We start from the raw sequence: 17,771 nt of genomic DNA, 5'->3' as shown, positions 1-17,771 counted from the left end.
ACCTAAATTTTTTTTTTGTTGTGATCTAATGATTAAAAATCACATATTTTCCAGGCATTTACAAGAAAGAAGATGTGCACCTCCTTCTCCAGGTTTATCAGATAACGGGGCCAGTGGAGATATTTGTCAACAAGTTCAAAAATGATAAATGGGCTCTGGATGGACACGTAAGTGTGTTGGCACATCATACACAAAATAGCTGGTAACAATATTAGGCTGTTATCCTCCAGTGACCTGCCGGCCTGCAGGGTACGTGGAGCAGTCTTCCAGCACACAAGGCAACATTGCATGAGCGGTCAGCTCTTCCCACTCCCTTGCAGCTATATGTTTTCTTATTGCCCTGCGTTTTTAAATCTGTAAGTTTTCCAGTTAGCGCTAAAGGAGGAGCCGACGTGACTAATTCTATTTTAGCATTTCATGTCTGTTAAACATCAGGCTAGAAGAACTAATCTTCCCTCACGGAGTGAACTTTTCACCCCAATTTCTGTGTCTGGTAACTTCCCATGCCCTTAGGAGACCCACTGGAGCTTAAAAGTGTGCAACTCATTCACCCGTGGCCAGCTGTAGCCCAGGGCCACTGCTGTCCTTTTTGAGTCAGCAGTATGGTCTGTAGCTTATTGCAAACAATATTTTTTTCCCCTTGAGAACTGAGAGTCTTAACAAGTTGTTGGGCAGTTAGACTTCTTGAAAAATACCACAGTTTTCTGTGGAATTGAATTAAATGAATGCTGTGCATAAAATTGAAGGAGGCTGTGGAAATGGAGCAACAAGCCGCTCATAAACAGTTGGTTAGAGTAAGGTCTTGAGCAAAACCCGGATGCTGTGTTGCTGGAGCTAACGCCAAGCTTCACGTGCTGTGGCAAACAGCACCTTAGAAGAGTGCAGAATAGTTTGTTTGCTCTGCTTTATGCCCTAGATTTTTTTCTATCAGATTTAACTGTGAGCTACTTAGTGCCAGTCTGCATTTTCACATGGGATCTCCTAGCACGCTCATTCAAACGCTTTCCAGGCCTTCAGACTTATGTCTTTACCGCACTTGTGTCTCCCTAGGCACCGGTATTCGTAGTACGATTTGGAGGCGTGACTGCTGAGAAAGTTGTAGCTTCCATGCTCTGTGTAGTTACTGTAATAAGTTTTTTTATGTGGAAAGTCATATCTGTAACTGTGAGCAGATAAAGGGCCCAGTGACAAGACAGGTGCTAACATGCTAGGAAAACATTGAAAAATCCATTAATCTCTGGCCTCTGTCATTACAGGTCTCATCAGAATCATCAAGCGGCACGTTTGTGTACCAGGGCTTTGTGCGTGGCAAAGGGTTCGGGCAGTTTGGCCTTCAGAGACTTGGTAAACTTTCTCTGCTTACTCTTTTTTGCCTTGATTGCTGAAAGCTGGATTTTGGTGGTAGTGGAAGTTTTCAGACTTGAAACGTTTTTGCTGTCCCTGACTTTAATTCTCAACACTGGTGGGCCAAGTCTGCAGCAGGTGGAGAATCCTTTGGTTCTGCTGACTTGAGTGGTGGAGCTGGAGCTTTTAACGTGGGCCTTTTCTCCCTCCTCAGGAGGCTCCCCCAGCCTTCCTGTGTCCTCCTCTGTGCCTGCTCGTGGGCCACCAGCACCATACACCGTGTTCCAGGTTAAACTTATCCTGCGAAGGTGTAGAGGGAGAGATGCCATCGCCTCTGCCTCGTTTGGCGCAGCACTTGTCCCGTTGCACAGGAGGAGGGGAATCCCAATTGCCAGCCTGTGTTTTCACCATGGAGATTGCTTCTTTCTGATCTCCAGTTCCTGCCTGCACAATGGTTGCAGCAGGTCTGCTCTGGCTTGTGTTTAAACGTTAAATAAGTTAGACATTGGATATTTCGGCAAGAGGGACTAAACCCACCCTTGACTTGGATAACACAGGATTTGGGGGAGACAAACAATACCACGTAACAAAAGCATTTTTAACTTGGGAGCTTAAGTGAGGAATTTAAATAAACAGGTTTCTATTCGAAGAGGGTAAGAGCTTTGGAGGCACAAACAGCATCGTGGGTTTTTTTTTTTGTCATGTTACCGGATGTCTCACCTAAGAGCCCAAGTCTCACTACTACTACAGAAAGCATCTCCATTCCACTTTCAGAAATCACCTAAGGCACATGGAAGCTTAAACTACCCAAGGTCTAAGCTCCTAAATCTCTCTTAAAATGTGACTTGAGCTCTTAGATCTGTTGGGAGTTTTGGAATGTGACCCCTGAGCCTTGTCACCTTTATTCCAGCCTTTGGAACTCTCTCTTAAAGCCTGACACTAAGCTTCCAAGTAGCTGCATTTTTGCAGAATAAATCTATTTACATCTCTATTTAATTCTACTTTTAAATAAATTATGATACTCAAACTCGCTAGATCTCCAAATCGTTCTGCATGTGACTTGGAAGCTTTGATTGCCGTTTACAGCAACACTTGCAGCTATCTTGTTCTCTTGTTGAAGATGTAACGCGTAACTCAACCCACGTTTCTTGCAGCTTTGGTGTGAAATGTGTTTGTTTGTGTTGTGTTTCAGACATCAGCATGATTGAAAATGATCCAGAATCAATAGGACATCATTTTGCATCAAACAGCAGTTCTGTGGCAGCTGCCATTCTTGTGCCTTTCATCGCCCTGATTATTGCAGGGTTTGTGCTTTATCTCTACAAACACAGGTGGGTGTCGGGAATGACGCCAGTAAGTGAAACAAGTTAAGGGGGCTGGCAGAAATATTTGTGAGCTTGACTTGAGAGTAATCCCCTGGTTCTCTTCTAATTCAGGAGGTGAAAAAATAATGGAGCGAGCGTGTGTGGAGGGGAGCGTGTGTTGGGAGAGTTTTGTTGTCTTTTATGACCACTAATAAGATTTACAGCAACATTAAGTAAGATAAGGCAAAGTAAATTTCAGACTTCAGCATTCAAGATGGCTTTGCTTATGTTGTAAATTAGTTATGTCTCATGATCGATGCAGTGCTGGGAAATGTTGTTGCGCTGCAAAGGACTGTGTAAATTGGCTGCTCTACAGAGGGAGCATGCTCAGGACTATACCTGAGCCTGGAGAGCTTCCTGTGCTGCAGGTGTGTAGGCAGATTTGCTATAGGTCCCTTCTGCCTTACCCCTCCAAAATGTCTTACCTCCTCCAAAAGCAACTTTCTCCTGAGGCCTGTCAGTGCTTTGCTGCTGGCTACGGCAGGAGTGGCCCTGACCTCTCTGGATTTTCTCTCTGGCATCCTGCAGGAGAAGACCAAAAGTCCCATTCAATGGCTACGCAGGCCATGAAAACACCAACGTCCGAGCAACGTTTGAAAACCCGATGTATGACCGAAACCTGCAGCCCACAGACATCATGACCAACGAGACGGAGTTCACAGTCAGCACCGTGTGCACAGCTGTATAGCACTCGTCCCCTCGTGCGGTGAGTGGGCAGAAAGGCAGCGCCGTGCCGTGCTGGGGCAGCCGTTCTCCCATCTGACCCCTAAGCCAGCCTGGCTGCTCAGGTCATGATCAAAATCCCGGTCAGCTGTTGAGCGGGTGTCTGTGCTGCTGACCGTGGCCTTGCCGCGGCAGCCTGCCCGGACGGCGTTTCGGTCTCGCTGGCAGGCTATCCAGAGCCTTGCGTTTGTCTCTTTTAAAAGCCATCCTGTGGGCTAGATCAAAGCAGTGGCTCAAACGAGCACCGTTCGCCCACCAGATATCTCCCTGGGGCGAGGGATGCAAAACGCAGTGTCGCCATCTCTGGGTGTCAGATGCTCGCCGTAAGCTGGGCCCGTGGGCCAGCCCCTAAACAACCCCGCCGTGAGAACGGTCGCCAGGTAGGGAAGGCGGCGTGAGTCTCTGAGGGGGATCGTTCGCTGTGTGAGCCCAGCCAGGTGTTTTGTGCAGCGGTCGGAGGAGGATAAAGCGGCGTGGGGTTTTGTTGTTTTGCTGCCCAAGCAGAGAAGAGTAACTTCACGTCATAAAAGCACCCTGTGGCCCTAATGGGCACTGCTGGACTGGAAAGTTTTAGTCCATAAAGAAGCTATTGCAGGCTTTCCCAGTGTTTCTGTGGGTAGTAACAAGCTGTTTCTTTCTCTCTCCCCCTCCTTCCCCGTGGTCCCAGACTCCTCCGGGGTGGGTATCTAGTTGACCATTGTGTTTCAGCTCACTAGTCTCCATCCGTTCTCTCCCCTCCCCATCTCCCTCTTCCCGACCTTGCTGAGGCTGTGGAGAAGCTGCTACACCTTGTTGGACTTTGCGTCGACTCTGAGAGACGGCGGGGTGCCCTCCGGCGGCTCGGCCCGCGCCGAAGGGGCTGCTCCGGCTCCGCTCCTCCTTCCCGGCCTCCCGGCGGCTTGCAGCCCCGTGGCAAGACCTCTCTCTCGGCACAGGGGGACCGGGGAAGCCGGGTCGTGAGAAGGCTTTTACAACCCGCTCTTTGCTATCTGCGGCGAAGGCCTGGCAAGCGGCCGTTTTGCTGGAGGGAGCAGCTGGGTCCCTGGTGCGCAACCAAGCGCCCGTTGCTTTCGGGAAGAGCTTGCAAGACAGGCAAACGCAGGTTGCGCTGCACAAGACGACAATCGAGTTAATGGAAAATATCGGTTATGGGACACGAAGAGTAGTTGCTTTGTCATGTTTGTTTCTTTATCAGTTTGTCTAGTGCAGGGTTTTTACAGAGGAAGAGTTTTCAAATGGGACCTTTTCTGCAAGAGAAGCAAAACCTTTCAAGTTTTTCTCCTCTTCCCCATATTTAACGTTCCTCTGTAGATTCTCGTTGGGTTTCTTCTGCCCTCTGTTCATTTTAATGTTGCTTCTTTGGAAACTGAGACCGCGTTCAGTGCCGGTAAGGAGTCCTCTCCCCACCCCGGCCCTCTCCAAACAGCTGTCAGTTTTAACCGCACCCCAGCAAGGAAACTGCTGACAGACAGTAAGGCACAAAAACCCCTTTAAAAACAACTCTAACAAATACTAATTTCCCCCCAACAGCATTCAGAAACCTTTACCCTTTCCACATTGATCCTCCAAATGGCAATGCAATAAGTTTTTATTTCTATCCAGAGCTGTTCGCTTTATTTCCCTGGGGCGGAAAGGTTGGTTTGGCTTTCATGAGCACAGATAAGGCGGCTTGACATTTTTCTTCCCTTAGAAAAGAATGATGCTTTTGTGAGGACGCTGCCCTCCGCTAATGAAGAGGAGAGCTGCTCTTGTTGGTTTAGGATTTTCGTCTGTTTGGTTTGAGTCAGTCTTTTGTAGGCCAGGCTGGAATCAAAGAAGGCAACAGTACCGTTTTACCAAACTGTAAATCAAGCACCTCTCTGACATACAGCCGACTAAGAGCGGTGTTAGAGTCAGTGAAGAGCTCTTTTTTTTTTGTAGAAGACTTTGAAGGGGAAACAAAATTAAAAGAAATGGGGAGGTGTTTACGTCCATGGTTTCTTTTAAACACTAGGTTTCCCCCACCTAATGTCAGCTGAGGTTTTGTCTAATGAAAACCACAAGGTAATTCTTTTTCCTGTTTTGTTTTTCCTTTTAATTGTGCGTGTGTGTATATATATAAATATATATTATTATTTTTTACTTCTGTCTCTTATTCAGAGCTCTTAGAATAAGCAGCGTTCGACAACCTATGTGCTGAACAGCCAGCCTGCCAAAAAATGCCACCTCTGCTCCCCAAAGCTTGCAGAAGTGTTGTGGTTTATTCTAGAGAGGTGGGTGCAAGCGCACGTGCGAGGCAGAGCCCCGATCCAGCAGCCGGCGAGCGTCGGTGTGACGCTGCCCGCAGGGAAGGGGCCGCGCGCGGCGCTTAGGGCCGGGGCCGGGCCGTTGGAGAGCGCGTCCTGGCGCAAGGCGCTCTCCCAGCTCGCGCCGAATACGCTGACAGGGCTGCGGCGGTCTTGCGGCTCTAGCTGGTGATGGAAGTAAAATCCCTTCAGAGAGCGAAGGCAGGCTGGAAGGGCACCTGCCCCCCATTCGGGGACCCCCAAATTGGGGGCGCGAGCCCATGCGGCGTGTGAGCAGGCCGCCGGGGCCGTGCGGGCCAGGGCACGGCGGGCAGGCGGGCGGCTGCCTCCGGTTCGCGCTGCTGGAACCGAGGCCAGGGCGTTCTCCCGGTTCTTCCGCTTCTGGCTGCAAGTGGGCAACCGGTTCCTGACCGCGCGGTCCAAGTCTGCTCTCCTGGCCCATGCTGGACCCCCTACAGGTCCCTTCCAACCGAAATTGTTCTGTGGTCTGTGACCTTGGCCGATCTCACAGCCCATTCTTCCTTTCCTTTGTCAAGCCCCCGTAACACAGCATAGGGACCGGGTTCCCTCGCGTAGCAGCTCCTGAAGGCAGTGCCCTTTGCCGTCCCTTGTGCCCTGATGCCAATTATTGCAACATCCCGGCACTTCTTGTTTCAGCACAATAAACTCGTAACAACTTGCAGCCTTCCCACAACAGTAGCAGAAGAGGCTGAATCCTTCCAGCCTCCTGTCCCTGAGCGAAAGAAAAATCTCTCCCAGTAGCTAACTGTACGGCGCCGCTGGCAGGCGAGCAGCAGGGCACTCCGTTGTGTTGAGCGTAGAGGAGCGATGTGCACGCGTGTACGTGTACACACGCATACACACGCACACAAATAACCCTATTCAACAGTAACAGTTCCCGCATTTGCTTTTCAGACCTTTCTGAATCCCACTCAACTGATGCAATAGGCAGGAGACGCGTATGTCAAAGTGTGTAAAATGCAGCGGAGATATTTTAAGAGCAAGGTAGGGAGAACGGAGGCTCTACTTAAACGAGACTTGCTGCTTTCAACCTATTATATACTATTTTCCGCTGTTGCCCAAACAACAAAGGAAATGGAGGGTGGGGGTCTTGTTCCATTTTTTTGCAAGCTGGCTGGGACCTTATATGTGACATTCTCCATTTTGGTGCCCAGCAGACTTGCATTATGTTTAAAAAAAAAAAAAAAAAAGAAAGAAAGAAAAACAGAAAAAGGAAAAAAAAAGGAAAAAAGAAAAAATCCTTCTTTTGTACAGAGATATATTTTTATGAAGCAAAAGTTTGTACAGTTAAAAAAGACACAATGTAAATTTTTTTTCATTATTGTAGTAAACAGTAGTGGAAGATCAGCTTTTTTTTGTAAATGTAATAAAATGTATAAATATGGTTTACATAGAAGTGTAAATATGTAATCTATACATACACTTGGCTTGTCTGCAATATATACAATTTAATTTATCTGTCTCTGTATATGAGGCTTTTCATTGTGTCCAGGCATACTTTACTGAATTTGAAAGCTATTTTAAATTTTTGAATTAAAATAAAGTATAAATTTTTGCATTGCTTTTCTTACATCTTTCTGGTGCCTTTTTCCTGAGCTGTCACAGGCGCCCGGTGGCCACGGCAGAGATGCTGCAGGTGCAGCAGGCCCTCCCGGGTGGGCGACGGGGACACCGAGCGGGGGGACTGGGGTATTTGCAGGGGGCGAGGTGGGTTGTGCGCGTTTGCTTTTGTTTGACCTTCTGTTCCAGCCAGGGCTTCGACCGCCCCCTCGCTCCCGGCAGCACGGAGGCCGAGCTCGCGAGCAGACAACCCGACCTTCAGGCTTGGCCTGGCGCCACGGCCGCACACAACCGCGGTCCCAGCTCTCGCGGCGGCAGGAGGTGATGGAGGATGCAGGCAAGACCCCTTCCCCCTTGGCCTGCGGGGCCCTCGCGAGCCCGCGGTCACCGGGGGGTGCCTGGGGAGGACGGCCCCAGCCTGGACGCGGGCTGCAGGGCTTCATGCGCGAGGAGCTGAACCGAGCCGACATCTGTCTGCCGTCCCTTTCGGTGCCTCTCCAGCGCCTGCGCTGCGCTACTGAGATGTGATGTTATTGCAGCTGCAATCTGTGCTCTCTCTCCCCGTTAGCGAGGAGGGGATGTGTGCGAGCCGGGTGGAGGGCTCACCGGCACCCGGCTCTGGCAGACAAGCAGAGCCCCTTTGAAAACAGGTCCTCAAGCAAGATCCTCGAAGAAACAATCAAAATCCTTGAAATTGTGATTTATTTCTCGACGTCAGTACTGGAGAAAACAAAAACCCCACAACTCCCCAAAGGGAGGATAGCTGCTCTGAATGTTTCTTGATCTAAGTCTGGTGCTGAATTCACGTTGCTTGAAGTTGGGAATGGAAGTAGCAGAGAATTTTCTAGTTGGAAAGGGACCGTGAATGCGTTGTTTCGTGTCTACTTTCGTGTTTTCAGAGAGTGTCTGAAGTTGCTGAATTTTTCCAGTGATAAATAGGCAGGTTTTTATTTCTGGTTCCCCCTATGACGTCTGACAGCATGTTTTTGGTCTGACCTGTGTTAAGTATTATCTCGGGGGTTCCCACCTCAGTGGTTTTCCAGCTAACATTGGCTCAAGCATAACAGGTTCTTCTGAGCAGGTTAGAAATTACCCCGCTGCAGCCCAGATAGGAATGATCAGCTTTTGCCAGTCCCGCAGAAGGGATCCTAAAGCATCCTGTGGACAGCGGCTTCCGCGCACAGCCCTTTCCGAGCGTGGAGCGGGAGCTCTCGCAGCCTCGGGCTCCCTCCGCACCTGAGGCCAGGAAGGCAGGAACGATGCTGCTTAGAGGGAGAATACGGGGTGGCAACCCTGGGGCCACTGTCCCCCTCCAGGCCCTTCTCCACTCCTCTTGCCAGGACTCCAAATGAAATATTTCCCAGCTTAAAAATCAAGGCCATAAAATGAGACATCTGGAACAGGGCAAAACAGTAATCTCCTCAGACCCTGAAGAAAGGCGCTGCCAGACAGCAAATTACTCGCTTAATTGTGGTAGAGATCAGCCTGGAAGAAAGCTCCGTGCCCCTGCCAAAAGGGTGCAGTTCATCAGTCCCCGGGACCACGTTAAAAAGTGACTCATTGAATTACTGCATTTCTGACGCGAGATGTTCCTGCTTCTCCTCTTGCCGTTGCGAGGCTGGTGGTTCCTCCTCGGCTGCAGATGCAGGGCCAGCTAGCGGCCTCGCCGCACGAGCCCAGCTCCAGACAGGCCGAGAAATAATTACTTGTCACTGCCCCGTCCCCAGGCTCTGAGTTAATTCCTGTCTATATGCAGAATTGATCATTTTGCCTTTCCAGCAGGTTTTTATCAGACCTCGTCGGCGCTGTCAAGGGAGGCAAGGAAAAACGCTCCAGGCGTGGAGGAAGGCTGCGAGGGGAGCGCTGGGATGATGAGACCTGCAGAGCCCCCTCCCGCCCTGCCGGGCCCTGCAAAGGCTGCTCTGCAGCTCTTGTGATTTTGATCCAGGATGCCCCAATTTGTTCTAATTAGGCTGGTGTTCTCTGCTGAACGCCTCTTCTCTCTCCCTCACCATTGACTGCCTGCAATTAGCTTGCCTCCCAGTACTGATTGACGAAACTTGTTTTAGAAAAAGGATGTTAGGCGGTCTTTGATGTCCTGCTGCCTGCTGCTGCTCTGCCCACACTCATTCAGTGACGTGGTTTGATGCTCCCTCTGTGGCTTTCAGTTAACCTTTTATTTGTCTTTTCCAAATCACAGACACTTTATCCTTTTGCTTCGTTCACTCCTCACCTGGCCTCAGTTGGCTTACCTGAAATAAGGGCAGCGGGGAAGGCAGGAAGGCCTAGCTTGCTTTGGCCAGGAGGTTTCAGCAGACACGGGTTTGGGACTGTGCAGGAGTTTGGGGCAGTCTGTCCATCGCGAGATGTCTTTGTGCTTTGAATCTTGGGGCAGCAGCATCGTTCCTGTTGGATTTAGGAGGACGCTCGTGGAAGAACGATTGCCACAACCTCTTTGAGCATTGAGCTTTCCCAGTAGGTTATTTTTTGTCCTTTCTGCTTCTAGTTCATAAAAGTTCATCCCGTTCTGTTCAGTTCCCCCAGCCTAACATCTAGACCGTGTCCATGGGCTGTCGCCATCCAGCCCTGGCTGCCGGCTCTCTTCGTGCCTTTTGGGGGTTACATGCTCTTAAATGGTAATTCTTTGATTTCCAAGCAGTGTGTTACCATTGGGCTTTCCTCCTGCTTTCTCCTCCTCAGGCTTTATGGGCACTGGAGTCTTCTGTAAGGAGATTTATTCTGTTTGGTTACGGGGTGCTGAAGTTCTCTGCTCTGGCTCCACATGCAAACGAGAAGCCCTTCAACCCAGGTCACGTCACGCTGGGCATGGTACGAGCGTGAGGAGGGCAATGGTCCTGGGAGCAGGGTTTGCGATGCAAACAGCCAGCTCGTGCAAAGGGAAAGAGAAGCTGGGGAGGAAAACCTGTGTTCAGCCAGCCAGCGCACGGGGCTGACGTTCGTTGCATCTCCAGGACTCAGGTCCCTGCCTCGGTGCTGGGCAGTGTCGTGTCATAACCCCACGGCCCTCTTCAGCCGCTCGTCCTAAATCAGCTGGTCACAAATGCAACGACAGAAAACGAATGCGTGAGGAAAACTAAACGTCAAAACTGGAGAGGCCTTTGAAGCCCTGTCTCAGAGGGCTTCCAAAAGTTTCCCAAACAGTCCCCTTAGAAATAAATAAGTAACGTTTAAACCACGTTTACGCACCTACCCCTTTCCAGCAGGTTCTAATTTAGCCAGCACGAAAAGCATTTACAGAGCTAATTAATTCATACCAGTGCTGTGTAAACGAGTGACTGACTCTTCGGGGTGTCCCATACTTACAGTCCACCCACGGCTGCAGCTCCCTTTGCTTTTCAACAGAGCTCAGCCTAGTTCTACCAACTGTTTCAGTTAGATAAAGCAGCCACCCTGCCTAGTTCGGCCTCCGGACTCGCTCCGTGCAAGGAGGACTAGACGCCATTCATTTGTTTTATTGCCAGGCATGGCTGGTTCTGGAAGCCTACGGAGACGCACTGTCAGGCCCGCGTCCCGCGCGTCATCCCGTGGCTGTTGGGTGGGACGTGCTGAGCTCGCGGTGCTCGTACAGGACGGGGCAGGTGGTGCCCCGGAGTCCGAGGTGGGGGAGCACGAGATGGGTTGATGGAGAGCCCTGCCGCTGCCGGAAGGCAGAACGTTTCCAGCAAATACCTGATGGAAACGGCTGCAAAGGCCCTCTGCTCGGCCTCTGTTGCGGCAGGGAAGCGATTTTGGCAGGATCGTTCACGCTGTCGTGCTCCAAATGTCCTTTCCTGGGTGGGGACTGGGGTCTGTAGCTGGGGCGACTGCAGATGAGCCTGGAAGCCAGGAGGGGACGCAAAGACGAGGGGTGGCAGGCAGCTCGTGCTGCCGAGGCCCCAGCACGCTGCCCTCCCGCCCGGGGCAGGCTGCGCTGCTGTCCAAGCGAATTACGGCCACGCAGCGCGCTGCACTGATTTCCCTCAACAGGACTCGACAGAGCACCTGGAAACGCGTTTGTCCCTGGAGGAGAAAAAGCAAGAGAGCAAGCGAGGTGAATAATGAAATGGTGGAATAATTAACTGCGGAGGTGAATGAGCTGGCAGCGAGGCGCAGGTGCCAGAGGGCTGGCGAGGGGCTGAGGACGGGCTCCCCGTGCCAGATGCCAGGGCTGCCGTGGCGGCTGCCGAGCAGGCGTTGCTGCAGGGCCGAGGCCGTCCCGTGCGCTCGGCGGCAGCGGCAGCTCTTTTGCTGGCCGAGGCGCTTGCTCCGCGTGTTTTTCCTCACCCGTCAGCCCTGTCCTGGTTGCTGCCTGTGGACCAGGCTCGGCTTCGTGTCCAGCTGTACCATCTGCAGACGGTTGCCTCTGCCCCGCTCCCACCACCTGATGGTTTCACAGCACGTGCGGGTTTGGTGTCCAGTTATTTGGTGCTAAAGCTTATGAAGAGTTTTCCCCAAGCCACTTTATTTGGGGAAACTTGCAGCTTCTTGGATGCGGGGGAAAACATCATATCCATCCATCCATCTGAGACAAAAGGAGAAACTCCCCGCGTCTGGGTTAACGAAGCAAGCGGTGGAGGGGCGGATGGTGGCATCGAGAAGGTAGGTGCTCGAGTGGGGCTTTGCAACACCAGCGCTTTGGGCGGCCGCAGTCCGCCAGCCTTTCGCTGCCTGATGGGGCGATTAAACCCCTCGCAGGGCGATGGGAACAGAATTGGCCAGTGCTGCCGGGGAGTCCCTGATGCAATTTAAGGTCAAGGAGAAGCTTTCAATTGATTTTAATGGGATTTCAATTGGACGTTACAGCTGAAATTTATCCCTGTGCGGAGCCCTTGCCCCGGGCCCATACTCCACTTAGCACTCTGGCGCTGTGCTTTATCCATCTAAATAAGGCAGGGAGAGAGGAAGAAAGGTTTTGTGGGTAGTAGCTGTCTAACAACAACTTACACGTGAGACGAACTGCGTCCCTGATGCTGCTGAATTACTTGGTTAACGTTAGTTTATATTGTTCCAGTTTCCTCATCAATTTTTAAATTTCATTATAGGGATCCTACTTTGTGCATAGCTCTTTCCAGGCTTGCTCGCTCTCTTTATTGCCCTCAAATGAAAACTTTAAGCCTATTCCTTAAAAAAAAAAAATAATAATAAGGATAATAGAAATCCTTGCACAGCGCTAATGGCTTGTTTGGGTGTTTGCTGCTAGAAATATTGTAGAAGCTGGATAAGGGCTAGTCCCCGTTGGAAACGTGCTGTTTCGTTAGGGTTGTTTCTTGCGTTCTGGTCACACCGGAGGATAGAGGCGACGTCCCGGCGTTCGGGCGCCAGATGGGGAGCAGCAGACACGCTGACCCGGCCAGGCAAAAGGAGCCAGAGCCTCGTTCCACAGCCCCACGGCCAGCGATTCCGGAGCCTGCTGCCGCCGCCGCCGCTGCTGCCGCTGCCGCCGCTGCCCTGAACGGTGCAACGCCAGGTTTCTGTCAAAGCGCGGTTTGGCCTTCCCGCGCCGGCCCTCCTGCCCTGCAGCCAGCCCCTCGATCCTACCTTCCTCGAGCCGCCTCAGTAAGTCTGTTTTTGCTGAGCAAAAACTTTGGTCTGGAGATCAGGGCAATAGTAGAACTAAGTAATAATCCACAAGGAATAATTTGCAGCTGATTTATCTCCCCTTCTCTCCAAAGACAATATCTAGCAGCAGGTTGCAATCTCCCTTCATTCCTTCACCGTTGAAGGGAGTCGGCTCTGGTTCTCTGCGTGGCCAGGGCACGTTTCATGTAGTGCTGTTCCCCTTGCCCTTATTGGATTGCTGCAAAAATACTCCCGCTGCAAATATTGCTGTGGTGGGTCCTGTATGTGACGCTCGCATAGGCAGCGTTGAAACCTGCCGCGAGGAAAACTTCCTTAGTCTCAGAAAACAAATGAGATGATGAACCAAACACCAGAGTCTGCAGTGACCTGGCTGCCACATAGCATAGTGTCACCTCCTGGAGAGGCGCTGGCAGGAGGTGACTCTGCCTCTCCCAGTGCCCCCTGCCGGGGGTCCAGCAGCCACCCCCAGCTTCCTTGGTCCATCTCCAGGGGATGTAGGTTGCCCAATCAGCCTGGCTGGGGCCCCCAGGAGCCTCGATGTGGCCACCCCAGATGCACCATAATTGGGAAGTATTCATCTTGGGAATTAAATCCATCTTGGTTCCTCCAAATAGTCAAAGCGAGGTAACTTCTTTTTCCTTCCTAATTCAAATGGCTGTTCATGAAAATGCACGTCAGGGCCAGGATCAGGGAGTACTGTGTGCAGAGGAACGGTGATGGGGTTTAATGCTTGACCCCTGCTACACGTCTAGTCTGGCACCTTGAGCCTCCTGTTTGCAAATGAACTTCTTGCAGCCTGCAGCCTTGCGTAAAGGAGGCAGCCGGGGGGGGGGGGGGGGGGGGGGGGTTAATGCCTCGCTCTGCTTCACCTTGCGAACCCACGAACCCACGTCACCGGGCCGGCGCACGTGCTGTCCCCAGGCCTCTGCTGCGACTTCTTTCTTGTGGGCCTGGTAAGTGCCGGGGGTGAGCACTGGTGCTTCTCTGCTGCGGATCTGGCCCCCAAGGCACTTATCTCTGCCTGAGCAGCACCAGGAAAAATAAATAATTAAAGACACCCCCCCCGGCTTTATCATGCAGATGAAGGCTCTGCCCACTGCCGCTTCCTTTCGCAGACCAAATTGTTCTGCCTCAATGTGTCGCTTCTGACAAGACCGTAGGGCTAAATTGTTGAGTCTCTTAGCTCAACTTTACTCATTGCATTATCACAGCTGGGAGTCCTACAGAAAAATGCTCAGCCACCCTCTTTGGCTTGTTTCTTAAAGGTTGGAAACAATCGGCTTTTCTAGCATGGTGACGGCAATAAAATAATGATAACAATAAAGTAAAAGGGCTTTCTGAGACAGGGAATAATGCTCGGGCTGCTAGGACTGTAACAGTAGAGATGGTGAACACGTATTAGATGTGGGTCTCACCCTTACGCTTTCTCTCACAGGGTGCTGGGATGACCCCAGCTGCCCAATATGCGTCAGAGCAGGTAATGTTCTCCAGCCTGCCAGCAAGAGCCCAACTAAGCATCTTAACTCCTTTGGAGATGGTGGGAGCTGTGCGATTCGGCTTCCCTGGAAATCTGGTCCTGCATTTATGGCTGGCCCTAGCTAGGCTAGGAAGACCAGGCATGCTCAAAGCTTTCTCAAGTTTGGTAGCTGCTTACGGTTGACCCCAGCCGCTGCTTGAACAGGGCAGTCTCCTGGCAGATACCTATTTCCACTTTGCATTTATCTCACCAGATAAGCAGCGTTTCCAGCTGTAAACGCATGCACACATTTCAGCACATCTTTCCCTGCGCCTGGAGTTGTCTCTGTTGCCACGGAGGTGACAGAGACCCGCTTGCAGGGAGGTGCACAGGGACGTGGTGCTCAGGAAAGGGCTGCGTGGATGCCCAGCTTGGGCGAATGCAGCCCTGAAAAGCCCTCCGGCAGGCATCCTCACTTTGGTTCTCCATATGTCCATGGTGCAGCTGGAGAATAGGTGCCAGGGCATTTAACTGTTTCACCACGTGTGCATGAACAAATTCTTTTAAAATTTCTACTGAAGGAAAATTCTCTCTCTGTCTAGCAGAAGCTAAAGGGACTGAATTTCGCACCAAGGGTCTCCAGCACATAGCTGCTGTTGGCTGCGGGCTATGGGCCGCCCATGGTCTCGCCGTGTGCAGCCGCTGTGAGCTACGCTGGCTGGCGTTGGGCTGGGCAACGCAGGGCGTCCTGCTTTCCCAGAGGACAGCCAGTAGGTCTGCAGAGATTCTCCACGCTGCTGTTGTTGCAGCAGCCACCCCTGTCCCTGCCCGGCGCTCGCAGCCCGGCTGGAGAAGGCACATAGGGAGCTCAGGGCTGTAGAAAAGGTGCTGGAGTTATCTGGGAGCCTGGAAACGCGAGGACCGGGAGGGACTTGCCAAGGGTGACGCGCAGAGTTGGGTGGTAGCAGAGGCAGGTGGATTGTGCTGCATCTCCTTGTGCTGCGTCGGGTCCTTGGGATAAACATGCTTGGGTTTATCTCCAAGGAAGATGCTGAGGTTACACAAATTCCCCACGTCCTCATCTGCACAGATGAGATATAAAATCCATCACAGGGCGCTGTTAGATGAGAAGCAGCCACAGTAAATCTGCACCTAAATGAAAAACCCAAGTATGAGTTATTTTCATATTATTTATCTGAGATGTTTTGGAAGGAGGAAGGGAGAGAACGAATCCGAGTGAGGGAGGAGAATAGAAGCTGGGGTGTCGTTTTCTCTTCAGAAACGTTCCAAGCATTAAAAGGAGAATTTATAGTTCAGTGCTAGGGGGGAAAATGCATAATTCATTTTTCAGACTTGAGAAGAAAAAAAAAAGTGGCATTTCATTTGTACTTGCACTGTGAATTACAGATGAGGCCCCCCTCCTCCCTCCCCCCCAGCCTTTCCAGATGTGGTCGAGGGTCCAGGAAGCATTAGCGCCCTGGGAGTTGCACAGAGCTGTAATCCAGCATCTTTGTGCAGGTGTTTATCAGAGCAAGGAGGAGGCTGGGGCTTATTTGTGAATGTCAGTAATGCCAGTGAATTCAGCGTACAAAAATCCCACAGGGGTTTTGAAAAATAACGATTCTAAGTAGGACTCACTTCACCTGCTGCCTAGCACAGTGCTCCTGCACGGTGTAACAGCTCCGGTGTCAGCTGGAGATGACCGAGTGCCACCTTATTGCTCGCTGAGACAAGTGGTGCCCAGGGAGGGACCGTCACGTGGCCACAGGAGCGCTGGCACGCCGGGATCCCTTCCACGGGCTGCCACCCTGGCGGACGGGCACAGGGCTGCAGCCTTGCTTAGGGCCAAGTCTAGCTCAGAGGGTAAAATCCCAGCGCTCCCATTTTTCCTGGCTGTTCCGGCCAGACCAGGTATTTCAGCTCTCTCTCCCAAACTGTGATCTTTGGCAGCTATTGCGTTCAGCCCCAGAAATGATCGCGTTTCAGCGGAGGGCAGAGCGATCCTGGAGGAGTCCTTCAGCCACCGCTGGCAACACCATGTCCTAATTAGCCAAATGGGTGTAAAGTTCTTGGATTTAAGATGCTATATGACAGCAAAGTGCTGTTAGTACGTAAGAGAAGCTGTTTCAGTTATTCCAGTAAAGAGAAAATTATTCCCCTTGTAGACAGGTGAGATAATTAATCATTATCATCTTACCATTAGATTTAATATTCCAGGGCTGTGCGCGTGCCCCAGTTAGGTACCGTAGCCTTTATCGGCAAGCCTTTGACAGCAGCAAGCTCTCCTTGGCCCTGATTAAACTGCTTCCTCTTTGAGCCACTTTATTCCCCTTTTGAGGCTGTCAGTTAATTGTGGGCGTTTGTCTCTGCCGACACAAGGAAATCACCGCACACGAGGGCAGGCGTAAGACGGCTTCACTCGGGCCGGGCTGGTTTGCGCTAGGTTGGAGTCCCATCACTGATGTATCCTTGCGGCCCAGGAAGGGAGCTGTAGACGGGCTCAGGGAGCACCACAGCCAAGAGCAAATCAAGGTGCCCTCCTTTCCCCCTCTGTTCTGGGAGCATCTTTCCCACTTCACACAAAAAAAAAAAAAAAAGAAAGAAACCAGGAAAAGATGTTATTTAAACCATTTTTTGTCTAAAGATGTCGCAGGAGCAGACCTGAGTCTCCCCATTGAGCAGCTGCTGTCAACGGTGACATGTACCACCTGCCATGCAGGAAGGGGACAAGGATCCCAGGAGTTTGCTGTTTTAGGGTAAGCTGCCTGGAGAACTCATCTCCCTTGACTGCTCAGCTTTCGAGCTCGGCTCATAACCGAGCTCTCATGCCTTTTCTGGTCTCTCGCTAGCTCTTGGTAGCACGATGCAGGGTTTAAGAAAGCCGGGTGATGCTGGTTGGCGCTCAGTGCTCAGCTAGCCCAGGTCTTCCTCTGCTGCTGGCTGCAGCTTGCCCGGGACCAGCATGATCCCAGAACTTTTCCCAGGCGTGGTCCCCTAGAAAGTTTGGATGGGCCGCTGGAAGAGAGCACTTGAAACGCTTCGTATGGTTGCTTTTATTTTTCAAACCTGTACCAGTCTTTTTGCTTTGAGCTTTACTGTTCTTTATTGTTGAAAAGTCCTTGTGAGGATATAAACAAGTAAAGCAAACCCACCAAGCCATCAAAGAAAAACAGAAATAAGCTTAGAAAGACTCGATTAAAGGGCAATTAAAACCCCCAAACAAGGAGCAACAACAGCAGCAGGTCTGCGGTGCCAGCACCCTGCGCGTGGCCCCAGCCAGGCAAGTGCGCTGCCCTTCAGCGAGGATGGCACATCAGTGGCGTTTCTTAGTCATTTTTATTCACACCGTGCAGAAAACTGAAGCTCTAATGCTTAATTCTTTCAGATGCTTTTTTCCCTAGTTTTTTGCTTCCTATTTCTCCTGTGGCGACGTCCCAG

At 51.3% G+C, this 17,771-nt stretch overlaps 1 protein-coding gene across 4 annotated transcripts in view; it reads left to right on the top strand.

The window, feature by feature from the left end:
• Positions 1-7,300, top strand: part of CSMD2 (CUB and Sushi multiple domains 2) — a 373,566-nt gene extending 366,266 nt beyond the window's left edge. For all 4 annotated transcript variants that reach the window (XM_068917408.1, XM_068917409.1, XM_068917410.1 and 1 more), the window contains 4 exons: positions 55-167; positions 1,257-1,344; positions 2,537-2,675; positions 3,237-7,300. In XM_068917408.1, coding sequence (XP_068773509.1) covers positions 55-167; positions 1,257-1,344; positions 2,537-2,675; positions 3,237-3,396 — 500 coding nt within the window. In that variant the 3' untranslated portion in view covers positions 3,397-7,300. The remainder of the gene's footprint in view (positions 1-54; positions 168-1,256; positions 1,345-2,536; positions 2,676-3,236) is intronic.
• Positions 7,301-17,771: the final 10,471 nt, after the last annotated feature.

The sequence above is a fragment of the Struthio camelus genome, chromosome 23 (assembly GCF_040807025.1).
Source record: "Struthio camelus isolate bStrCam1 chromosome 23, bStrCam1.hap1, whole genome shotgun sequence".
Lineage (NCBI taxonomy): Eukaryota > Metazoa > Chordata > Aves > Struthioniformes > Struthionidae > Struthio > Struthio camelus.
This window is presented reverse-complemented; position numbering and strand designations above follow the sequence as displayed.